At 36.7% G+C, this 27,088-nt stretch overlaps 1 protein-coding gene across 2 annotated transcripts in view; it reads right to left on the bottom strand.

Annotated features, from left to right (window-relative positions):
* Positions 1-23,199, bottom strand: part of UCHL3 (ubiquitin C-terminal hydrolase L3) — a 42,397-nt gene extending 19,198 nt beyond the window's left edge. The window contains exons 1-5 of one of the 2 annotated variants that reach the window (XM_082602391.1): positions 23,076-23,199; positions 13,450-13,578; positions 10,470-10,626; positions 10,036-10,121; positions 8,153-8,200 (exon numbers count right to left, since the gene is read on the bottom strand). In XM_082602391.1, coding sequence (XP_082458517.1) covers positions 8,153-8,200; positions 10,036-10,121; positions 10,470-10,626; positions 13,450-13,524 — 366 coding nt within the window. In that variant the 5' untranslated portion in view covers positions 13,525-13,578; positions 23,076-23,199. Of the gene's footprint in view, positions 1-8,152; positions 8,201-10,035; positions 10,122-10,469; positions 10,627-13,449; positions 13,743-23,075 lie in introns of those variants that run through there. The other variant, XM_082602392.1, reaches the window with a different exon arrangement.
* Between the last annotated feature and the right edge of the window lie 3,889 nt (positions 23,200-27,088).

The following is a 27,088-nucleotide window of genomic DNA, read 5'->3' as shown; positions in this document are numbered from 1 at the left end:
CATGGACAGTACTTACTAGCTGTGTGACTTTGGACAAGTTAGTAACTTCTTTGTCTTCCAGTCTGTAAAATGGGATAACATCTATCTTAAGGAATTGAGAAGATTAGAGTAGGATACACACAGTGCTTAGTATAATGCCTACCACATAAAATGCGTTCAGTAAATGGTAACTATCATTATAATAAGATGACAGACATACTTTTAAAAGCAGTGAGAATTTAAGAAGATGAGAATACTTGGCAATTGATAAGCATGTCAATTTCCATTGCATTCACCCATAAATGACACTTAAGAATAATCAAGACTGATACTGTAACACCCCAAAATGATTCCCAATGTTTCCAGCAACCCCAGGTATCTCATGGTGAGACTCTTTTGTCTTAAATACCTACAAAATCATTCCTTTTACTGACCTGCTGATAAAATATATACTTAATCATGACAATTAAATTTATTTCCAGAATAGGACATGTTCTTTCAAACTTTAGAGATACCACTGAGTCTAAAAAAATGGCACATGGAAAGGAAAAAAAGTAGGAACTTCTCTAGGGCTTCCAAATGCCATGAAAAGAAGTAAAATTATAAATGTAGGCATACATGCATGAGGCTATGTACACATATATAAAACTTTAAAAGTTTAAAGTCAAAATTATAAATTAATTCTAGGGCCTCCCTGGTGGCGCAGTGGTTGAGAGTCCGCCTGCCGATGCAGGGGATACGGGTTCGTGCCCCGGTCTGGGAGGATCCCATATGCCGCGGAGCGGCTGGGCCCGTGAGCCGTGGCCGCTGGGCCTGCGCGTCCAGGGCCTGTGCTCCGCAACGGGAGAGGCCACAACAGTGAGAGGCCCGCATACCGCAAAAAGAAAAAAAAATAATAATAATAAAAAAATAAAAAATATATTAATTCTAAATGGACTCCTGTAGATTGGAATAAATTTCAGTATAATACATTGAATTACACTAAATTTGAGGTCCAAATTTAAAATAGGAAAGTAAAACCAGATTCATGCAAAGGATGCAAACTTTCCTATAACGTATCCATGTTCAGTTGGCAAAGAAGTCAAAGTGAAACATGGGCTAGATACCAAAATACACAAAATACCACTATATATTCCATGGAAAATGGCAAATTTCTTCATTTTGCTCACCTAATAAATCAAGATACACACAGATTTCTAGATATTCTTTAAAGACTTTTTTCTCTTACTGGTTTAGCAACTGTATTTTCTCACTTCCGTTAACAATTCTCCAAAATCCCTATTAAGATAATGACCTATATCTCTATACTTTACATTAAACTCAAGCTTACCATTGTTAAGCTGGCCAAAAACTAAGTCCCAGAAATTATTTATTTATTTATTTTTACAATTTGAGAGTAGCTCCAATAAGATTCTCATTGACTACAAACGAAAAGAATCTTAAATCTTAACCCTCTGTTTTGGAAAGTTGTGGTTAAAACAAAACAAACAGAAAAATCCACCATCCTCAAATATCAATACAACCTCAACTCTATTTTTATTGCTGGAGCCATTTTTAGATAGAAGAATTACATTGGGCTTCCCTGGTGGCGCAGGGGTTGGGAATCTGCCTGCCGACGCAAGGGACGCGGGTTCGTGCCCTGGTCTGCGAAGATCCCATATGCCGTGGAGCGGCTGGGCCCGTGAGCCATGGCCGCTGAGCCTACGCGTCCAGAGCCTGTGCTCCGCAACGGGAGAGGCCACAACAGTGAGAGGCCCGCGTACCACAAAAAAAAAAAAAAAAAAAAAAAAAAAAAAGAATTACATCTAGTCAGGTCTGGAAGAGTAAACTGATGAGTTCAATATAAGAATTTACTTTAAAATAATAATAGTTATATATCTCCTTTTCCAAAACCCTGATATTGGAGAAAATAAGAAGAACAAGAAGATGATTCAGAAAGAATAAAAAACAGATTAATTTGATTCATTTAGGACAAAATATTTGTTAACCTAAGAAAGGGAAAAAAGTGTAAACAGGACAGAGTAGTAACTATATTCTGACCCTTTCAACAACTAATTCAATCCATTTAACCATCATTCATTTTCCAGTGATATTAGATAAAGAAGAACTGATTACATGTAAGGAGATAGAATATCACTGCTTGAACACAAAGGATCAAAAAAAGAACCATTTCAATAATATATCCCCCACTATGACTAATCCTAATTTGTACTTCCTCTTTCAAACTCAGCTCTCCCATTCAACTCCACACATACGCTTTAAACCAGCTTCTATTCAGGGAATGATATACAGAAAAAATGATAATGGAAGGAGAGAAAAAGGCAAAAGTGTAAGGAGTTAGGACAGAAGTTCCAGAGCATTTCTCAATTTTAAGAATGACATAAAATGAAGTTGCCCCAAAAGGATCTACCTTACATCTTGTTGGAATGGAATAGAGAAAATGGGGTATGGAAAATAAATGGAAAACAAAAAGAAAGATCAGAAAGATGCAATTTCAGATTTCTTGACAAAACTGGACTATACAGCTTAAAATGCATGGTACTTTGCATCTGAGTTTCATTTACTGTTCCCATCTGATTCTCCCAAAACAATCGGGACCTTAAATTGTACATTCTATAAGAACTAAGTTTCTTCCTAATATCTTCCGTTTCTTTCAGAGTCAAGGAAAGAAGAAAATAAATCCCTAAAGAAGGAAAGTAAATGTGAGAGCATCTTAACTCCTTGTAATTCTAACATAATCAAAATAATGAAAAACTATACTTCAGAGTAAAATGAAGCCATGCAAACTATACTTATACATCTAATAAAGATAAAACTTGACACTATTTCCTCCCCCATCACTGACATTCTGCACTGATTGGGCCAAAAAAGCCAACTAGACACATACATATACATACACACAGACATAATTTATTTTAAATTGTGTATACATATACGTGAACACATAAGTGAAATCAGTATTTACCCGCTGCTTTTCCAATAGTCAAAAACACCTTCTCTTATAGGACAACACTAACCAAAGTAGATTACACATTTCACTTGTAAATTAATTACAGTTTAATTTCATGATTGAAATTCATTTCATAAACTTTTACAACAGATCTTTGAATGGTCTTAGCAATCAACCACATTATTTCCCTCTATCAAACAAGCCAAAATTTAAAAATAGAATTCAACACTGGCAACAGCTATTTTTGAAGCTATCTCCATTGAAGTAAGAGATCCTCAAAGACACAAACTGCATATTTATCTCTGTATATATAGTTCCTAGCACCATACCTGGCATACTAGGTGCTCAAACAGATGACTAGGTTAATCAAATGAAAGACAGACAATAATTTTATATTATGTAACAAGAACTTGAAAAATGTTCATCCCTTCGACTCAAGGTAATTCTACCTATAGGAAATGATCTTAAAGAAAGAACCTAGAATGAATATATGAATAAACAAAGATATTCAATGAAGTTGTGTGTTTAACTTGAAAAACTGAAAACAATCTAAATATCAAAAGTTAAGGTAACTGGAAAGTAAATTATGATTCATTCACATGAGAGTACAGTGCCATAAGGAATTATTTATAAAGAGGTTTTGATGAAGAAAATACTCATGATAAAATAATAAGAAAAAAAATCCACAAAAATGTTTGATTTCGACTGTTCTAAAATTAGCTAAAAAAAGATTTGAAGTTAAAAAAAAAACCATAAATACTAAAAGCATTTTTTGCTACATTTTCCATACTGGCATGTTTGTTTAATACATACATAGAACAACTGTGTCAGTTTCTATTATTTTTCATTATTACTATAAATTTGTATGGAGGTTCCTGAGCAATATAATAAATTTATTCTTTTTGTAAAAAGTTAAATAAACAATAAATCATCAGGAGATCTCTACTCATATCTGGGCTGGCTCCTAAATTAATATGGGCAAATCACAAACTTTAGAAATGGCTTTTTAGATAAGTATTGGTGAAGTAAAACTAGAGTCTGAAGGCAAATAAAATATTCTTTTGGATTTTTCTTTTCTTGCCTTTACGTTTGATTTGCATACTGTTTCCATTATTGTATCACTGTATTTGTTCACAATTTAAAAAAAACACTTTTAATTTAATTTCCTCATATCCCATTGTTGTTCTTCTATCTTCCCAAACTTAAGTGAAACATGAAAGCAGTAACTTTCAGCGTAGGTTAATGAAGCATAAGTGAGGTGGGGCTACCGTCCAAATTTCTGGATTAGCCAGAGTCGGCCAGACAATCATGGTGGGATTCAGAACATACAAGTAAACAACTACTCTTTGGCCGCATTTACGGCCAATCTTCTAAAGAGGCTACTGTGTTTTGGTGGCTCATCTTACTGATTTCTCACTTAGTCTACAAGTCTCTGCATGCAATAAGGCTCCTGCCTACTCCATTCCCATTAAAGCGTTCTGACAGAGAGTATCAATGATGTCAGTTGTTATTACACTGTTATTACTGGCTCCTCTTCTTCCACCCACTCCTTTGACACCTATGTGCCCCAGGGATTCATTGTGGTTCACCACTATTCTCCCTCTGTAGAATTCTCAAGGTTCTAACTACTCTCCGACCAAATACAAAACTCCAGATATCGCCCTAGAGCTTTAGACTCCATATCCAACTTCTACACAGATGACCCATTACTCACCTTGAACTCAATATGCTGAACACTAGACATACCATCTTTGGTGGCTCCCCATTGTTTATAAAATTCAAGCCACCCCTTGATCTGGCTTCACCCTATTGCTTCAGCTCATCCTCTGCCATTCATATTCATTTTTCTGAAAGCCTGGTAAAACAAAATCACCACCTAGTATTTACTGAGGGCCCATTAAATACCAGGCACTATTTTAAGCACTTTATATGGTTAACTCATTAATCTTCACAGCAATCCCATAAGGTAGATGCTATTCTTTTCATTTTATGCTAAGGAAAGTATTTTGCCTAAGCTACTAAATTGTAGAGTCAGTATACAAACCTACATCCTGTGCTCCTTACTTTTATACTATGCGCTTTTTCATAAATGCCTATATACTGTCCAATGCCAAGCACTGTCCTGGGGATTCAAGGTAAATATGACAAAAAAGACCCACGTCCTCATGGGACTCCTATTCTATGAAATAAATGGAATAAACAAACAAAAAAATATTGTAGATTAAAAAATGCCAGGAAGAAAATAGAATGGATTTTATGACAGAAAATTCACTGAGGTGGCCCTACTTAATGGTAATGAAAGAAAACCTCTCTGAAAAATGACTTTTAAGGTGAAACCTAAAGGATGAGAAGGTACCAACTATGTAAGGTGAAAGGGTATACCTGGACAAGAACTGGGCCCTTACAAAGCACAAAAAGGGTACTATGGACTGAACGATGTTCTCCAAATATTCATATACTGAAGCCCTAATCCCCAATGTGACTGTGTTTGGAGACAGAGCGTTTAAGAAGTAGTTAAGATTAAATGAGGTCATAAGGATGAGGCCCTAATCCAATAAGGCTGGTGTCCTTATAAGAAAAGGAAGAGACACTAGACACTTCTCTCTCTCTGCAAGTGCACAAAGAAGAAAAGCCATGTGAGGACACAGTGAAAAGACACCCGTCTACAAGTCAGGAAGAGAGGCCTCACCAGAAACCAACCCTGATGGCACCCTGATATTGACTTCTAGCCTCCAGAACTGTGAGAAAATAAATTTCTGTTGTTTAAGTCATCCAGTCTGTGGTATTTTGCTATGGCAGCAAAATCAAACAAATACAAATGGGAAAGACTGAGGTGTGTCGTAGGAACTGACAAAAAATAGTGTGCTGGAATACAGAGAGCAATGGAGATAATAATATGTCAAAGACTCTTAAGTCCACAGATGGTAGATGAACCAGAAACAACGTGATCGCAAAACCTGTCCCTGGTGCAGGAATTTTAAGGTGGCTGATACTGAATTTGGAAATGTATGGTATGGGTTTTTGTTCTCTCAGTGACTGGGAGTCACTAACATACAGTGGCTAGAATATAATAATCTATATTCCACCCTGGAATGCACAAAACAGCCCACACAACAAAGAGCTGAACTCGTCCCAAAATGTTAATAGTGCCCTATTGAGGAACAGTGGCTAATAGTATGTTTGGTTTACTCAGGGGACTACAGAACACCAAGATTTAGCCTTTTTTGGTAGTTCTTACACCACTAAGGTTAGTTTTGAGCTAATTCTGGTGAATTAATAATTATGTGTTGTGCCTATGCACAAGGAATGGTGTTGGATACTCTGGGGCATACTCACAGGAATCGAACACCAATCCTAGGTCGAAGAGCCACAGTAAGGGAGATATGACACCACATTTCAGCAAATCTAAGGCACCAGTGGTTTTAAGATGCATCATTTTATGTACCACTAAAGAAGGTAATACCACCAAGTAAATTACAAAATCAACTGTAAGATACACCCTAATTTCAGAGCTGTTACGATGTTAAAAAAATATACATCTTAAATAAATGAAAAAGAATATGAAGACAAATAGCTAAAATGCAAATAGTAGGAATCATATAAAATAAAAGAGTCTACAGAGGGAAGGAGTTTAAGTCTAGAGAAAGAGATGTGAACATCATCTAAAAGGAGGTATTAAAAGCCATAATTTGGATAAAGGCCAAAAAGGAGGCAAGAGGAGGTACCATAAAGACAGTTTTTTTAAGTAAACAGGTATTAAAGCATTTAACTGCTTTACTACAATTAACAGTTTTCATATTTTACAATAATTTCATGCTGATCTTCACCATCACTGCTAATTTTAACACTATAAATTTGTAAACAAAAAAAAGCAAAGCATAGTGAAGATTAAGAACATGCTCAAGATCGTAAAAAGCAATACAAAAAACAGAGCATCCCATTCATTTCCAGTATGGTGTCGAAACCACTTAGACATGCCACTTGTGTGTGTGTGCGTCTGTGTATGTAAACTTAGTCAAAAAGCAATGGTACACACCTCTGAAAGCAGAACCTGAGAGCAACCAAGAAAGTATGATACAATTACATGGAGAATTAATGTTTAAATTCCTAAGTGGTTTTATTATAAACATTCACAGTTACCAGTCAGAGCTATGAAAAACGGCAGTTATATCATAGTATCAAATTGTTTTCTCCTTAAAAAAAATTTTTTTGAAGACAGTGGGAATATTTAAGTTCAATACTTTTAAATCAGTATTTTTTCAAGTTCGTTGTGGAGCACAGGCTCTGGACGCGCAGGCTCAGCAGCCATGGCTCATGGGTCCAGCCGCTCCGCGGCATGTGGGATCTTCCCGGACCGGGGCACGAACCCACATCCCCTGCATTGGCAGGCGGACTCTCAACCACTGCGCCACCAGGGAAGCCCTTTTTCAAGTATTTTTAAAGCATAAAGGCAATGTCATCTTTGTACATGAAAAAGTATGGTTCCAAGTCATGCATGGGATAAGAAAAAAGAAAATCTATAATTCTCTGGTATTAACACTTAAATGTGTTATAAATACACCAAACGATTTTAATTAAATTCTATTCATTTTGACTGAAATACCTTCTGACAAACTTCCTCCAAGAGTGGGAGGGTGAGGGAAGAAAAGGGAGGGTTTTGAGGGAAGAAAAAGGAGAAATGGAGGGAGGGAATCCCTCATGAAAAAGAGAATGAAAAAAGAGACAAGAGAAGGAGAGGAGAGGTGACCTATCTGAATAAATAACTAGCTAACAGGGTAAAGATGGTGAAGATCATCACATTGCCCCCGAACAGATTTCCTGAGTAAAGAGAATGTTACAGCTTTTTGCTAGAAGCTGAGCATGATAAAGACTCTTGAAAACCATACTGGCTATCTACCTTTACTACAGGGCAGGTATTTTTCTCAAAATACTTGCAAGTCAAAGGAACCTGATGGGGAACACGCAGACCACCCATTAGCCAAAGCAAACAGCACACAATCTGCAATCTGTCTAAATGATTAGACAAACTGAGATGGCTGTTATCAAAGTGTATATTAACAGTTTGTCAAAACATGTTCTTGGGCTACTTTATGACTACTTTTACATAAGCAAATTACCTCAAAGGAAAAAAAGTCCCAATAATTTTCTAAAACTACATGTCATACAATAGAACTGTAGTTAAATTTACAAGTGGCAGGAAAAGTTTTGAAAAATGTGAAATACCTCAGTCTGACCTTCATGGGCACTGGTCTCATGAGTAACTCGAATGGCCTGTAATAAGAATATAAAGTATTAACAGGAACAAATGACTATAGCCAACTTTTTAAATGAAAACAACAACGCTAAATTTTAACACCTAAAGCCTTGTTAAGAAACAAATTGGAGGAGATTTTTGGAACAGTTTAACACTAAATATTTAAGAATGATTTCTGAGTAAGCAAATGAATTGCTGTGCTTCCCAACCCACAAATCTCTGCAACCTTAGGAAACTGAGTATCTGCTTATTTGTAATTGCCAGGGGTAAGTGGGAGTCATTTACCTTATTTAATTGCTGGGACTAACATTTAACACTTTATTCAACTGAGACTAGAATAAAGTAAGCATCTCACAGATAGAGACTGAAGAAGCTTAGCTCATCTGTTTCTCCAGGTTACATGCTATTCTGCAGCTCTGGCTGTATTTACGCTTAATCATGCAGCTTCAGTCAGCACTTTAGAAATGTGGAGCAAAAGGCATGCATTTATCAGAAGCTAGAGATTTTAGGTTCCTGAACTTAAAAAAAAAATTGCTCTTATAATACGCACTGTTAACAAAGATGAAGAGAAATAGTCAAAGTAAACTACGGGTGAAAGTACCTTTATGAATGGCAATTTGGCAATAAGTATCAAAGCTTTAAAAACATGCAAACTATTTGGTCCAGCAATTTCTCTTCTAGGAGTTTATATATTTACATATAACTGTACATAATTATATATAACTAATGATACTTGCAAAGACTTAGCTACAATGATATACCTTGTAGTATTTTTTCAAATGGTGAAAAAAAGGGAAAAATATTAAATTTCTGACAATAATTTATTGGTTAAATAAAATACTACACTATGGAAAGCTAGGCAGCCATTAAATGATGATGTCAGATATATACTTACTGGTATGTAATATGTTTGTGATAAGTTACGTGAAAAAAGCAAGTTATAAAACAATATTACCGTGTGATCAAATTTTTGTTTTAAAAAATTGTGTATACAATTATATACTGCCTATTAAAAATATAAATGGTGGCTACCTCTCATTGGTGGGATTACTGGTGACTTTTATATTGTTCATTTTATTTTTATGTAAAATAAAGATGTTTTATGAGATCAGCAGGCTTTTTAAAGAAAATACAACTTAAAATAATCAAAGTATATTAGAATGCTAAAACAACATAATCAAGTCAATGGATTTATCGTGCACAAACTCTGCCTAACACATTGTTCTAGCCAAATAATTTGTACACTATACTGTTTCTAATTTCGAAGAACTTACAATCTACTTAATAATGTCATTAAAAGGTAAAAAGCCTTCAAAAGAAAAATAGATTTCAAACAGAATAAAATGTAAATACCAATCTAAATTCTATGAAAAGGTACAATCATTTAAAACGTCTTAGACTATACGGCCTGTGTCCTCACACATGCAAAAATATTACACTGATAAAATAGCTAGAGAATATTCTAACATCTACCTTTAAACCTTTGTTTTTTCCATTGGTCTTCAGGCTTGTTCCAAATTCCCAGTGAAAGACACACAGGGTATTGCCATGCATATATTTATTATAGGGAGGGAATGGTAAGGAACAGTCAATCATAAGATATTTTATAAATTGTTAAATCAAATTGCCTTTTTTCTCTCATTCAGCTCTGGACGTAGAAAAGAAGTGGCAATTTCTCAACATTTATGGATATTTCAGATAATGTTACAAAAGTACAAAAGGCCTGTTTTAATGGATACAACAAAAATCCATAATTGCATAATATACAGTTTCAAGACAAACCCCCAAAAAGAATCTACAATCCCAGAGAATTTTGCCCACACATGAGATCAAAACAGAAAAAGGTACCGACGTCATAGTTCTCCAGGTATCTGGCTCGTTCTTCAGGGCTCATTGATGCAGACTCCTCCAGGAATTTTTTCAAGGTTGATCCAGATTCTGAGAATATTAAAGATGATAAAATTGAAAAGGCTTGCTATCTCAAAGAGACTGAGATATGAAAATACTAGAAGCATGCTAACTATTTCTCAGGTAAAACCCTTTCACTGTTAAGTTAGGAATATAAGAATATTGGGATAAATGATAGGGCTTAAGTTATTTGTTTGTTAAACCTGGGGAGGATTAATATTTCCCCTAATGGTATATACATTCCCATTATAAAAGAAAGAAGGGGGGAAAAGCTTTATTTGATACTTTGAAAGAAAGAACTAGAACACCACCTACTGATCAATAAGTTAACTTATAACTTAAGGAGGGGGAAGATAGCAGTAATGAAAAATTATTTACCAAAGTGCATCTTGTCTTTATTGTTGGCAATAGCATGGATTAGTCCAATTGTTCCACAGGCATTGCTGATGGTTTGCTTCATGAAATATACTGATGATGTAACATCTTGTCCCTGAGATTTTATTTTTTCCTCTTCTTCTGTTCTGAATATTTCATACTATCAAAAAAAATCAATAGTCTACATGTGAAAATAATACATTAAAAAGGACAAATATAAATCTGGAAAAACTCTAAATATACATCAATGGGGATTTGGTTAACATGGCATATGTGAATGCAATACTATAAAACATTTTTAAAAGAATAAAATAGATTTACATATTCTGACTTAGAAATCTGTCCATGATTACAGAGTGGTTACAGGCCAGTATATATTAATATGATTCTCATTTATGTTTTAAAAATATTTACTTTATATATGCATTGAAAAGTGTTAAAGGACATAGAAAAACTTAACAGATAAGAGATAAGAGATCTGGGATAAGAGATTACTAGAGGATTTTTACTTTCTATTTTTCACATTTCTATAGTGTTACATCATATTATATTAACAAAATTCACATTATATTTATAAGCATATGGTATTCATAACATTCACCATTATCTATAACAACTGATTGTAAAAACAATATGGTACAATAACGTCAAAAGTGTGGGCTCTACATCTGATTGCCTTAACCCACAACCTGGCTCTGCCATTATTAGCTGTGCAACTCCAACAAGTTACTTAATGTCTCTGTGCCTCATTTTTCCAACTGTAAAAAGTGTTAAAAATAATGAGGTTAAAAAATGGGTGGGGAGAGAAATTAACACAACATTGTAAATCAACTATACCTGAATAAAATAAATTTTTAAAAAATTGAGTGAGGATGGGGACTTCCCTGGTGGTCCAGTGGGTAAGACTCCATGCTCCCAACGCAGGGGGCCCAGGTTCGATCCCTGGTCAAGGAACTAGATCCCGCATGCCACAACCAAGAGCCGATGCGGCCAAAATAAATAAATTATTTAATTAAATAATTTTTTTTAAAAAAAGTGAGGAGATGGAAGAGAGTAGGAAGATGATTTTATTGTTTTGTTTATTGTTTTCCTATAATTTTTAGATTCCAATAGAGTAGGGAGCCCTACTACAGCCCACAGGTTACAGGCTAAACCTGGCCCACTGCCTGGTTTTGTAAGTAAAGCTTTATTTTTGTATTGTTTATGGCTGTTTTCATACTAAAAGGCAAAGTTGAATAGTTATAATAGAGACTATCAGGCCTGCAAAGTTGAAAATATTTACTAGCTGACCCTTCACAGAAAAAGTCTGCTGACCCTTGTGATAAAAGAAACAAATGATGTCTATTTAAAACCCATAATTAAGGAACTACTTTTAACAACAAACGTACCTGTGCCTGAAAAAATAATTTTTATGAATGTGCTCCTGAATCAAATTTTTATTTTTTTAATTTTTTACTATTTTTTATTAGAGTATAGTTGATTTACAATGTTGTGTTAGTTTCTGCTGTACAGCAAAGTGAACCAGTTATACATATACATATACCCAAAATCAAATTTGTAAATATTTTCAGAATAAATTCTGAACCATTAATTCATTCATATAAGTTCAACGGATAAAAACTTAAAAGTTCAATATAGTAAGGTCTTGGGCTGAAATGTTTTGTACAGTCTTAGAGATTAGCTTGTTATTGCTGTTGCTTAACATCAATGTTCCATGGTGACAAAGCAAAAGAGTCTGAAGTTATCAAAAACTTATCAAAAAGTTTGATAACTTCTCAAGATTTAAGGTTTAGAAAAAAAATCCTAAAATGATTCAGAGCAAGTATAGGAAAAAGGAAAGTAACTATGTGTTTTCACTGTGGTCTGCCATAATTAAAGACAACAAAAATATCAGAGAGAAATAAATTAATAGCATAAAGCACATTTAAAACACTGTAACTGACTTTATTTAAAAGATAATGAGGTATCCATAGCAATTCTTTTGCTATTAGTATGCTGAAGCCACTCACAACTACATAATCAGTTTCTAAATTAGAACTTAGAAGATTGAAACACTTTATATCTCCTAAACCATCCACTAGATATCCTTTGAGTGATTTTTATTACGTCACTTATGAGCTGAAATAGGGACCGACCAAACTGTAAGAGATATCAAAAAGTGGCAGATGCCACTATATTTTCTACTTATATAAGTAAGTATAAATACTTATTCCTCACATCTTCCCATTTACTTCATTTTTTACAATGCTGAGTTCATCCTATTATTTCTAAGTTTAAAAATAAAAATCAGAAAGATATAGACTCAAAACTGTTTTAAAATGGCTTCATAATACATATAGCTATGAGATATCATTCTAGAAGGCCTGAAATATGGAGATTTGAATTTAGATACAGAGAGCTAAAAATAGCTATTTATAAGCCCCAACATATCCTAAATCTGCCAATTAAATTGTATTTAAGCTTAACGATTTGCACCCAAATCAAGTTTATTCTGAAAATAATGTAACCCATGGCATTAGTTACATCTACCTCCTTAAAACAAAGATTTCTTTATGTATATATTGAAAACATTTACATATTTTATATATTAAAATTTTGAATATTCTTTATTCATATATTTTCTAAGACAGATTTAAGATTATCCTAGTACTTAACAGTTCTAAAGTATACACATCAAATTGTGATTAAATGTCACATCGAAACAGTTGAGGCAAACTAGCCATACTTTATTTAAAAAAAAAAGAAAACTACCAGAGTTTAAAAGACTCAGGGCTTCTCTGTCAATCTACAAATCAAAATCTAAATACATCTCTATAAGAAAACTAGATTTTTAGGCTGTCCCCACTGTCTAGATTTCCTCGTTTTATGCAAGAAGGGAGTCATCTGTTCTTAATTCGTAGGTTTAATTCAACAGTATAGGTTTAATTCAACATTGAAAGAGAATTCTGCATTTACTGGAAACTATATCTCACTTAACAATTACCTTTTCTGTAATAGGGAAGAGAAGCAACACTGCACACACTGGTCTTGGTACCATGCTAAGGAGCTCAGGATCCATTCCATATACATCAACAAACTGCCAGTTAGGATGTAGACCTAATTGTTTAAGAAACTGGTAAAAAGGGGGAAAAAAACAGTTTAGTGTTAACAAGGAAATAATGTGTATGTACTGTATATCTGATACATAAAAGGGAATGGAAGGTACAAAGATTCCTGATGTTCAATAAGAATGAAGTAAAGCAGGGTTTCCATGAATAAGGGTGGAAGAGAGAGCAATTTACTTATATCAGTTAACAAACATGTAAAATTTACAACATATTAAGCAAAGCTCCTTTTTTCAAAATCCATTACTTTGGGATTGAACATAATAAGTCAGGACTTCACTGAACATATACAAGTGGCTTGGTTGGTATCTTAAACTCACTCCCGACATTGGATTTTTAAGGAAATGCATCTAAGTTCTAGTACATAAAGAATTATTTTGGTAGTAAACCAGCATAGTTTATCCTAATTATCAAAAATGATGACTGAGGTTTAAAGATAGATGATAGGTCGATATCACAAGTTTTATCAATGAACAAAGAGTGTATAAGGCCAAAAAAGTCCAAGCAACTTGTGTGAACACCAGGAAATGCTTGATATAAAAAGTAACCTGGGACTTCCCTGGTGGTCCAGGGGGAAAGACTCCGCGCTCCCAATGCAGGGGGCCCGGTTCAATCCCTGATCAGGGAACTAGATCCTGCATGCATGCCGCAACTAAGAGTCCACATGCCGCAGCTAAGTCCAGGTGCAGCCAAAATAAATAAATAAATAAATAATAAATAAATAAATAATTTTAAAAAATAATTATATAAAAAATAAAGTAACCTGCTGGCTTCCTGACTTTCAGTACACAATGAAACCTACTCAGCTTCACTGTCTCCCCTACATCCAGCAAAAAAAAACACTGTAACAAAAGAGCAGTGGTTTTTTCAAACTCTTAAGAATTCATAGGGAAATAAAATATCAGACCCTAAACTATTGCAGAGAGAAAGGAAAAAAGAACATAATAATAAGAATGACGTCAATTTCACAATAAACTCAATAAATGCCTGTATTGAAGGAAATTGATGGTTTTAAAAAGTTCACCATCATGCAAAATAAATTTTACATGATAGAAATAAAGGAGCAGCGGAAACAGAAAACATATTAAAAATGCATCATTATACCTTACTTCGAGAATACATTATAGTATCTGCTGGTCTAACGTTATCTGAGATTTAAAAATAAAAAGGTGCCTTGGGTATTTCTCCCTGAAGAACGATCACACATACTTAACTCATCAAATGAGATCTTGCAAAACCAATGGAAGCCATGCCCTATTACATAAACAGTGTTATTCATGTCACAGTCAGGTTCTACAAGATAAGACCTTCCTGATTAAAGGACCACTCTCCACATCCCTCCAATTCTCTGCCTGTAGAAAAAAACACTACTTACTGATAGTACGGTTGGTCAAAAATAAGGTCTTAGATACATTTAATAAGAAATACTCTGAATTAAAAAACTTCTCTTGGCAGAATGTGCTCAACATCCATAGGTTCATCAAGTCACATGCTCTACAAGTCTGGGGCCACAGAAATCAATGGACTTCTCTAGTGAATACCTATTCTTCATCTGATTCCTATGAATGATTCCAGACTTTAATAAAGTTCAATGAAGTATTCCAAACTACTTCCCTCTCCCTTCTCCACTTTCTCTGAAATTCTTAGTCTATGCCCTCCTCAATATTCAATTCTATCTAGAAACTAAAAAAGGACTAAAATTGACTGCAAAGCCAAAGGAAGGAACTGTGTCTTATTCATCTTTTTAATCCCACTGCCTAGCACTGTACTGGCCAAACCAGACACTCAAGTTCTATTTGCTGAACTTGCAAGAAATTTGTTGAATTTGTTAAAGATTGTATCTCTATCTTAATAGATAATCTAGCCATCTGTATGTCTACACATGTCTGTTAAGCTATGTTTATAATGAATATTTTATATATACTTTTTATTTGTGCCAAGTTAAAGAGGTAGGAAAGATACATTTGGCTTCTAATCTAAAACCAGGCATTTATCAGCTCCAAATACTCCAAATACTATCTGCACAGGACTGACGGCTCTAAAAGGCATACTGTCAAGGAAAAGTATCATAAACCCTGATAAAAGAATTTAAATTTATTTGTTAATATTATGTACCCCCAATAGCCATATTGCTATAAAGTTATAAAACAAGAGGTACATGTAACAGAATAATTTTTACATCTGTGCTGCAAACTGAAAGTAACAGTTAAACATTTTAGTGAAAAAACAGTCTGGAGAAAATTGGCAAATTACCTTGAAGTTGTAAACTTGTTCCATGTCAGCCAAAGCTGATAATGCCAGTTTTAAAACTATTCCCAAAAAATCTCTCCAGCTTACTCACAAAGTATTCTATATAGTATAGGCACTTGCAAAGCCATCTCTACACAATTAGAAGCATCCTGTTTGCATCAAATATAATAAAGGAATTTATAACCTTTAATATGTCTTCAGGCTTTTTTAAACATTGGGTAATAAAATAACAAAAAATTCTGACTGACTAGCTCACTAAATTTTTATAATGCCACAATGTTTGGCCTATCAAGAAAAACAATTAGTAAATTAGAATATGTGCCCAAAAAAGATCCTTGGTTAACTTATCCTTTTCAATGGTCCAAAGAGAAAATTTCCACCAGATACAGGATATTTTAATTTATTTGTAAATATTTTAAAATAGTATCTTGTATCAGAAACTACGCTAGGAACTTTAATGCACTTCACCTTTACTGCAAAGGAGGTTTTATTATTACATCCTTTCATCAATGAGAAAACTGAGCCTGGGAGGTTCTGTGACTTTTCAAGGTCATGCTGCCAGAACCCAAATGCAAAGCTCTGGATGTTCTGGCGCTTATTTACTTGTCTCTCACTGCTTAAAGTATCTTTTTGTACTTTGTTCTCTAATTTTAGCCACAATGAACTCTTCAAGTTCTCAAAGGGTCGATAACCATCTCTTACTTTGCTTTTGCACACAAACTGGACTTCTATCTGAAAAACTGTTAGCCTCTCCCCCTCATTTTTTTTAATTAATTTATTTATTTTTGGCTGTGTTGGGTCTTCCTTTCTGTGCGAGGGCTTTCTCCAGTTGTGGCAAGCGGGGGCCACTCTTCATCGCGGTGCACAGGCCTCTCACTATCGCAGCCTCTCTTGTTGCGGAGCACAGGCTCCAGACGCGCAGGCTCAGTAGTTGTGGCTCACGGGCCCAGTTGCTCCGCGGCATGTGGGATCTTCCCAGACCAGGGCTCGAAACCGTGTCCCCTGCATTAGCTGGCAGACTCTCAACCACTGTGCCACCAGGGAAGCCCTCCCCCTCATTTTTAATGAATTCCTCCTCATTCTTTAGGTGATAGTCAAATAACAAAAACTCTGATTACATAAATATATAAACAAGAAAGAAAAATTAAATCTACCTTCCTTTCAAGTTTGTTCTTAAGTCACTTGCTCCGGTCTTTAATGGCCAGCTCAGGACAGCAATAGATTCTGCCTTGTTACTAATTTACTAATGATTTCGGTTATGACAGAAATTATACTTATCTAGTAATTGCTTGATATCACTACTAGTAAAAGTATACTAGTAGTAACTGCTAGATGCAGAACTAGGAAAATAACTAGTAGTTAAATGAGAAAACAATGGTTTTTAAAGTCTGGAAACCAGCCAAATGAATTTTAATAGCTATTTAGTAAACAAACAAAAATGAAATTACTTAAGTACAGAATGGGGAAATACTAAACACATTTTATGTAGGGACCAAGAAAAAAGGAGTTTACTTTACTGCAGGCTCAACACGGACCACACAATGGTCAGCGTAAGTGATGCAATGCTGATCTGCTTTAAAAGTTGTATTGCTCAGGATAATTTAGTAACACACTATTTCAACAGAGATTATTCAGAGTGGAATATGATATCAGCTCTGGCAGGCCTATTTTATGAAGGATGACAACAAACAGAATCAGGCTCAAAGAAAGGTCACCAGGAATGATAAGGTTTTGGAAGACATCACAGCTGGAGAATCTGGGCATGTTCGAAGAAAACTTAAATTATTATAATCCTTTTCCCCCAGTATTTCTAGCAATATCATGAAGAAGCAATTAGATTTACTCGGTATGGTTTCAATGGGACGATGACAGACAACTGGAGGAAGTTACAGGAAAGCAGATTTTGTTTCAATATAAAGAAATATAATTCTTCTAATTATACATTATTCTCATGATAATAAAAAACTAAATCACTTTATGAGATAGAATACTGCTCACTGAAATATTCAAGCAAAAGATTCATGATCACATTAAAGATAATTTTAAGAAAGATTTTCTGGAGCATGAAAGAAACTATATAAAATTTATTCATTCTTCCATTCAATAACTATTTGTTGAGAGCCCCCTATGGGCCAGGCACCATTCTTAGTACTTCAGACTTGCCCTTGTTCTCACAGAACTTACATTCTAGTGGTATGATACACACAATAAACAAGTAAACACATAAACAAGATAACTTCACAAGATGGTTAAGTATTATGAAAAAAAGAAAACAAGACATGATGTCAGCGTAGATTCAGGGCTGGTTGTGGGAAAAGGAAGGAACATTACCTGCATAATCAGGAAAGACTCACTGAGGAGAGGACTTTAAGTTAAGACACAAATGACAAGAACCAGCCGTGAAACAACCCAGATCAGAATGATTCAAGCAAAGGATGAGCCAGTGCAAAGACTGAAGCAGGAACAGGACTGGCATTCAAAGACTGCAGCCCAGCAAAAGTGGGAGGCAGGCAGTACCTCCCCATCAGGCCATAGTAAGCAGCTTGAAGTGCATTCTAAGGACAAGCAATGGAAGGCTGTTTTGTGTTTTGAGTGCTTTAAGCAGGGAAACACAGACGTGCTTTGCATTTTTATAAAATCTCCTTGGTTGTATATTGAGAATATATTTTAGGGAGGTAAAGGGAGAAGCAGAAAAACTAGTTAGGAAGCTACTGCAGTTGTCCAAACAAAGGATGATCGTGGCTTGGGACGTAGTGGTAGAAATGAACAGAATGGCCAGATTTGGGATAGATTCTGAAAGAAGAGTCTACCAGAGTTGCAGATCATTGGATCTGAGAGGTTAGGTCAAGAAAAATATTAAAAACAGCTAACTTCACAGGGTGCATGCTTTGTTCTGTACATTGTTATACATAATTTACATGTAGCGATTTATTTAATCCTTACAACAATTTTACAGGATTAGGAGGGGTCATGAGAAACTAAGAAACTGAGGTACAGAGAGGCTAGGTAACTGCCTATGGTCTCAGAGCAGAGATTCAAACCCAAGAAATTAAATCAGTACAAGAATGGCCTCTCCAAACTAGTACAGTTGTGAAGAATTAATGACATTGACTTGGACACTGTATAAATGGTGGTACCCTTAAAAGACTGGGGAAGTGGATTTGCAGGAGAAATGAGAGGATATAAAGCCAGATTTCTCTTTCAGCCATGTTAAATTTGAGATATCTATAAGACATCCAAATGGAGATATATCGTAAAAGCGGTAGCTGAAGATAGTAGTTTCCAATTCTGTAGAGAAGTCAGGACTTGGAGGAACACAGGATCTGTCACACAGAATAGGTGACAACTGACAGTACTAATGCTATACAACAGAAAATATAAAAAGATTAGCAGTGTAGGACAAAGTTCTGAGGAACTGCTTAGTAATTGGAAGGGAAATGATCCAGCAAAGGCAAATCTAAGAAGCAGTCAAAGAAACAGGAGGAAAACCAGAATTATCACAGCAGCCAAGAAAAGATAATGTTTCAAGACGGATGGAGTGGGCTACTCTACCAAATGTTGCTGAGAGATCAAGAAAATGGTGACAGAAAAGTGAACGCTGGGTCTGGCAAAGTCATGATTAGTAAACTTGAGAAAAGTAGTTACTGTGAAATGGTGAGGATAGAAGCAAACTAGATGGGAGTGAATACAAGGAAAAAAACGCTGATAAGAAAGTAGCAAGAGCGTCTATGGACAATTCTTTGTGAAAATTTACAAAGAAGGGAAACAGAGAGGAGGCAGTAGAGGACGGCAGGGTAACAAGGGTGTTTTTCCCAAGATGGGAAACACCAACTAACGAATGTTTGTATGTTCATGGCAGTAATTTAGCAGATGACTTCTAAATCTTTTTCCAACACTAAGCAACTAAACACAATAATTATGTTAAAGTAAATTTCTTTTCCTTCAGCCAGAAAATATTTTGCCTATTCCATAAAATCCACAATTAGGAATATTTCTAGGGAATTTCCACATCAGAAATGGGTGGTTCTAAAACACAATATTTAAAATTACATAATGTGGCTGTGCAATACTCAAATCACAAAACATAATCAAGATGAAAATCCAGTGTGGTCATAAACAGAAATTCCATGATTGCCCACATCACAAAATGTTCTTTTAAAAAAAAGTTATAATTCCTGATGCTTAATTACCTGTAACTTTCCATCAGCTACAAGCTGCTATTACCCCCTTAAATGCGTATGTAAATAAAATGGAGCTTCAATTTTTAAAATAATTTTTTCTATCATTTAACTGATTTTATTCTAGCTAAGTCCTACCTACAGCAAGACAAAATATCCTGAGAAGGCAGTGACAGCATATAAACCAACAAAAGAAATCACTACTTACCACATCTGCTGAGACATATGATTACTAGTTAACGTCTAACAGTTACTAACAATCTTCATATAGTAGACATGTGTTAGTCATTCTTGTACAAACTAGGCGTTGTTAGAGCATTAAACAGTGCTTGCTCATCCTGAGTATAATGACACATGCAACCAACAAATGGTAACAGAATGAAATCAAGATAAGTAAAAGGCCTATGATGCCATTCAATTGAGGAAAGAAGAAAAGCTGGGGATGGATATTGTTGTTGGGATTAATCTGTGGCTTAATTTATAAATTTTCCAAATTCTGAGTGAGTTAATTAAATTTCCATTCATTTTCGATTCTCAGTTCTGCCACTAACATAAAGAGAATAAAGAAACAGCTACAAAAATTTTGGTTAAAACTGATTACTTCTTACATACCTGTCCATTCTCCCACTAAATGTACATTACTTCTTTAAAAAATAAATTTAAAGGGGTGGGATAGGGAGGGTGGGAGGGAGGGAGACACAAGAGGGAAGAGATATGGGGATATATGTATATGTATAGGTGACTCACTTTGTTATAAAGCAGAAACTAACACAAAAAATTTTTTAATTAAAAAAATAAAAAATAAATTTAAAACAAACTTAACCACACCAAAGCATGCCAGAAATAGTGTACAATCATATACTAATAATATCTTTTCTCTGTTTATGTCACCACAGAATGGCCTCCTGTGACCATCCAACCTAGTATGTTTTCCCTGATGGTCTTCATCACTGTACCATTAATTTTCTCCACTGCACTTATAATAATTGCTAACTATTTGTTTGCTTACTTGTTTATTGTCTGTCTTCCCAATGGACTGAAAAGCAGAAAACCATAAATGTTTTCATCACCAAATATAACCAGCTCCTGCTCAGATACCTGGTATTCCAAAAGGTGCCCCCCAAATATTATTTAATTGATGTGAATAAGTGAATGTGTTTTATAGTCTACCAAGATTACTTAGGAACAAAGGTTTCCAATTAGAACGTAGGTTTAGAATATAGGTTTCCAATTATATAAGCTTACATCTTATTAAAAATAATAATGGTATCATCTAAAAATGATTCTATTTTTTAGGCTGTAATCAGTGTAATCAGTTCATTACACTGATTGACTTTAGAATAGTGAACCAGCTTTGCAATAACAGAATAAACGGCTCTTCGTCAGGATACACTATCCTTTTTATATACTGCTGCATTCTCTTTGCAAATACTTTGTAGAGGATTTTTACATCCATGTTCATGAGGGAGAGTCTGCAGTTTTTCTTATTACGGCTTGTCTGGTAATGCCAGCCATAAAATGAGTTGAGAAGTGCCCCCCTCTTCTATGTTTATGTAGGATTAGTATTATTTCTTCCTTAAATGATCATCTCAAGAGATACAGGAAAGTCATTTAAGAAAATTCAACAGTGATCCATGATAAAAACTCTCAGCAAACTCGGAAAAGAAGGGAACTTCCTTAACCTGATAAAAAAGCATCTACCAAAACCCTACACCTAACATATCTAATGATCAAAAATCAAATGTTTTCCCTCTAAGTTCCAGAATAAGACAAAGATGTCCTCTCTCTCTCCATCCTACTCAATTTTGTATTAAAGGTCCTAACTAGTTCAACAAGAAAAATAAATAAAAGGCATACAGATTGAAAAGGGAAAAATAAAACAGTCTAACCACAGAGAATATGACTGTCTGTATAGAAAATCCCAAAGCATCTACCAAAAAAAGCCACTAGAGTGAGTGAATTTAGCACAGCAGCAGTACAAAGTTAACACGTAAAAATAAATTATACTTCTATACATAGCAATGGACAACTAGAAAATGAAATTTTAAAACACCATCATTTACAATAGCACCAAAAATCATTAAATACTTAGGTATAAACAAACAAAAAAATGTGCAAGATCGACATGCTAAAACGACAGACCACTGTTGAAAGAAATCAAAGACCCAGGTAAATGATGTGCGGTACCATCTTCATGGATTGCAAGACTCAATATTGTTATGATATTAATTTCCCCCCAAATATATCTATAGACCTAGTCAACAAAATCATACCAAAATTTTTTGTGTAAGTTGACAAGCTGATTCTAAAATTTATATCGATAGGCAAAGAAACTAAAATAGCCTAAACAATTTTGAAAAGGAATGACGTTTGAGAATTCATACTATTTAATTTCAAGACCACAGTAATAAAACTACAGTAATCAAAACAAACACATAGATCAATAGAATAGAACAGAGCCCAGATATATGATAAATTGATTTTTAACTAAAGTTATAAGAAAATCTGGAATTAGGTCTGAGAGAAATATGCTTCCTTCCTAGGGCACTAAATCAGAAGTCGTAAATACTGACTTCTTCAGAAGGAAAATTTTTTTCTTTACAAATCCGTCAAAATGTTTTAGGCAAAAAAAGAACAACAAATGTCAAAGAGGGTAAAAAGAAAGAAAATTAATATTGATAGGAAATGCCACCTTAATAATAACATGAAAGACATATGCTGTGTTCCAAGCTTTGTTCATTACTAAATTACTAGATTACTAAAGAGACAAGAATTGAGGCAGTAATAATCATTTCAATAGCATGTAATAAACCTGAATAAAAAATAGTTTGCTGACAACATTAAAATAAAGCACTTCTATCTGCTTTCTTTATATAAGGAATTTTCTACAAGCTTTCAAAACCCAAAACCAATGAAGTCCAGGATGAATCATTATTCCTTGGTGATGAGAAGGAAGATTATTGGGGGGGAGGGGAGAGAAGTATGATAAACTAAGAGGGCAGTAAAAAGTAAACTTGCTGTTGAGAATGAAAAACAGGAGAAGACAAAACACACCTGAGCAAATAAAAAGTTTATACCTGGTAGCACTTATTGTCCTTTTGATCGAGTGGCTGCGAGATGTTACCTCTTCCTTCCCCATCCCGAACCTCCAACACCTAAACGAACTTAAAGGGTTGTAGCTGGCAAAGGATGACGTGGGAATTGAGTTTTCCTATGGTATAAAAGCAACTAAATTCCACTTTTAAGAAACTGGAAGAGAAAGGGGGCGTGGCGGAGAAGAGAAGTGACTTGATCGGGCGAGAGACGATGACTGGAAGAGGATTTCATGGTGCAAGTGGCGGATGAGTTTACAAGGACTGGGTGGGAGACTTTACAAAGCTTGGAGTCAGGTACTGCAGGCAAATTAGTCACCTAGAAGGTATAGGGCTGGGACAATCATGGATTCGGCACTAGCAGGAGGCAAAACGAAGAGAGAAGAGGAACAGGAATACAGGGTGAACGTCCCTCAAAACCTCTGACCCAAAAAAACCAGGAAACGCTGATGACGGGGAATGGGACCAGAGACAGCTGGGAGCATCTCCAGGACCCAGGTGGAAGGGAAGCGGCCGCAAACAGAGCACGCCCGTCTGAAGCTGAGCAAGAGGGACCCTCACGGAGTTAAATCCCAGACTCCTGGGGAGTGCAGGGGTGTAGGCGGCCAGGGTCCCAAGCGACAAGACACCTCACTCACCTGGTTGGTGACCTGAAAACGAAACAGAGAACACCATTTAGCGACAAACTGCCCGGGACTAGAGGCGGCAGCCCGGTGCCCTCCGCCCCTGCCCGCGGCCTCAGGCCAAGACCCGAGCCACGCTCACCTCGGGATTGGCCTCCAGCGGCAGCCAGCGTTGACTCTCCATGACCACTCCGCCCAGCCCCTCTCCAGCTCTGACAGCCGCCGCCGCTTCCGCCCCCTTGCTCCTGACCTGGGCCCGTCCAACCCTGCTCCCCGCGGGAGGGGTGCCGAGAGACGAAGAAAAGTCTAACAACACCCTAGCTCCTTTATCGCTCCCTACAGAACCACAAGTCAAGGTTTACACTTTAAATTAAGATACAATCGGAGAGGAAAAGAATAGGAGCCAGCTTCCTATTGCAGAAGGGAAAAGAATCTCAGCTCTCTCCCCTCGCGCTTGGACTCTTCCGAGCCGACCGGACTGCTCCCGTGCCACGCATGCGCCAAGCGCGGGTCTGGGACCGCGTGCTCTCCGGAGCCCTCCCATGCCTGTAGCGTCAGCCGGAGACGCTAGGGGGCGCGCCGCTGAGTCCTGTTCATCGAGGGAGGGACCTGGGCGCTGCCAGTCGGGAGGCCCCGCACCCAGAGGATGCCAGTCGTGCTCAGAAGCTCCTTTGCCAGGGTACATAAGTTGGACTTGTTGCTGTTACAGAGTGGGGAACATTTCTATATACCTACACAATTCCGTTTGAGAAAAAATGTCAAGTACCTATTATGAATCAGACGCTGTAACTAAGTGTTGGGTACACAAAGCTAAGCTTACAGTAGGGTAGAAGAGGTGGACAAAAGAACGAAGAATCACAATGAAATGTGATACATGTGTGATAGTGGTAGCATGAGGTTGGTGAAACTACACAAAAGGGCAGCTAACGGGGAAAGGGAGTGTCCAGAAGGCTTCCTGGAGGAGGTGGACAGCTGGAGTGAGCCCTTAAAAAAGTCGATGGTAGCCAGTCAGAGAGGAGGGTGCTCGGAAGAAGGGACAGTGTGCACTGTGGCTGCAGAGCCTGCAAGACTGAAGGGCAGTGGTTAGAGACAGTTTTGGAGAGATAGGCAGGGACTAACCGGTCAAGACATCTGGGCTTCATCCGGAAAACAGTGGGGAACCGCTGAAGGATTTTAAGGAGGATTTTCATCTCTCTTTTCCATCAGGCTGTGAATTCCATAAGGCCTGCAGCACTGTCATTTTTGAATTCCTCACATCGTTTTCCCCAAAGCCTAACCCAGTGCCTGATACATAGTAGATGCTCAATAAATATTTGAGGAGTGAATGGAATAATCAGATATGCATAAACCCCATTTTCAATAATGTGGGAAATTTGCCAGAGTGAAATGATGAGAGACTTAATTAAGGCAGTAGCGGTGACGGAGGGACAGGAGGGGCAGGCATAGATTAAAGAGATACTGTTTGAAGCGTGTGTCCTACTGCTGAGCCCTCACTGTCAATGACGACTCCAGAGATCTGACCTGGGGTAGAGTGCGTGTTACTGCTGCACCCAAGAGAGGGAATGCAGGGAGAGGAGCAGTCAGGGAGTGAGGAAAAGATAATTACACTGAGCTTGCCTTTCTTGGGGAACTTCCAACTCTCCCACTCACATTCTTCTGGCCACTATTCAACTTCCAAGGAATTTCCAAGACTCCCCATTCTCCTTATCTATCTGAGAGATTGTTGCAATACCACCCAACTGTGAGGTGGTACATCTGAAATCTCCAGCTCATCATGGGCAGCCATAGTTGCATAATCACTTCAGTTGCACAGCCAGGCTCTTACTGGCATGCCAGGGGCTGTTTTACAAATGACTTCCTGTCAGAAGAATGACGTTGGTCCAGAACCTTGAGGTCCTGCACTGTGACTCTCCTGTTAGGGCTTCCCTAGGACTCCACACAGCGTGGACCTCTCTAGCACCATTGGATCTGCTGAGATATAGGGCCAAACAGAAGGCAGCTGGCATTCCAGCATGGACTTGCTGCAGAGGACTCCCTTGCTCAGGGCTCTACTCAAACTGGCAGCCATCCATATCACCCAATAAACGTGTTGCACCTGTATTCCCAAATGTGATGTGTGCTGCGTCCAAAAGCCAGAAACCCACCAAGTTCTCTGCCTCTTCCCTGTTAATAGGAATTGCAGGGTACAATAGCTTATCCTTCACCTTAGAGAGGTTGTCCCATTGTGGGCTAGACCTTTGGACCCATAAAAGCCTTATGAGGGACTTCCCTGGTGGTGCAGTGGTTAAGAATCTGCCTGCCAATGCAGGGGACACAGGTTCAATTCCTGGTCCGGGAAGATCCCACATGCTGCAGAGCAGCTAAGCCCATGCACCACAACTACTGAGCCTGCACACCACAACTACTGAAGCCCGTGTGCCTAGAGCCTGTGCTCCGCAACAAGAGAAGCCACCACAATGAGAAGCCCACTCACCACAACTAGAGGAAGCCCATGCACAGCAATGAAGACCCAAATGCAGCCAAAATAAATAAATAAATAACTTAAAGAAAAAAATCTTTATGAATGTAGTAGCCTCTCAGCCTCTGGCATACATAGACCCACCATGGTATTGAGTCCAGTACTTCTTAAACTTGAAGGTACATACAAATACCTAGGGAATCTGAAATGCAGATTTTGATTCAATAAGTCTAAGATGGGGCCCAAGAGTCTGCATTATTGGCCCCCATTGTTTTTGTTTTGTTTTGTTTTTTAATTTTTTAATTGAAGTAGAGTTGATTTACAATGTTGTTTCTGGTGTGCAACAAAGTGATTCAGTTATACATATGTATAAGGTCCCTATGTTTTAATTCTTCCTTTATCTATACCCTTTGCCATATAACACTGAAGTTTTTTCCACTAGGGGCAAAGTAGTGTCAATCCTCATTATTCATAGGTTCTGTGTTTTGAATTTATCTACTTGCTAAAATTTATTTGTAACCCCCAAATCAGTACCCATGTCACTTTCAAGGTCATTCACAGATATGCTCAGAGTAGCAAAAAAATTGAGTTCCCAGCTGAGGTCAAGCAAGTCTGTGCTCTGCCTTCTTGTTCAAGGTCTTGTATTGGAAAGGTGTCCTTTTTGCAGTCTATATAGTGCCACATTTTTAAGGCATTTTTGTGCTTTCTGTTGATGATTTCACTGTATAAAATGGCCCCAAGCATTGTGTTCATGTGCTGTTTTGTGTTCCCACACACAGGAAGACTGTGATGTGCCTTACAGAGAAAATACATGTATTAGATAAGTTCCTTCAGGCATGAGTTACAGTGCTGTTAGCCTTGGGATCAGTGTTAACGAATCAACAATATAGATTAAATGTGGGGACTTTCAACAAAAA

Source organism: Mesoplodon mirus (genome assembly GCF_964341445.2).
Source record: "Mesoplodon mirus genome assembly, chromosome: 17".
In the NCBI taxonomy this organism is placed as follows: Eukaryota; Metazoa; Chordata; class Mammalia; order Artiodactyla; family Ziphiidae; genus Mesoplodon; species Mesoplodon mirus.
Note: the sequence above shows the minus strand (reverse complement) of the source record. Positions and strands in the feature narration are given on the sequence as shown.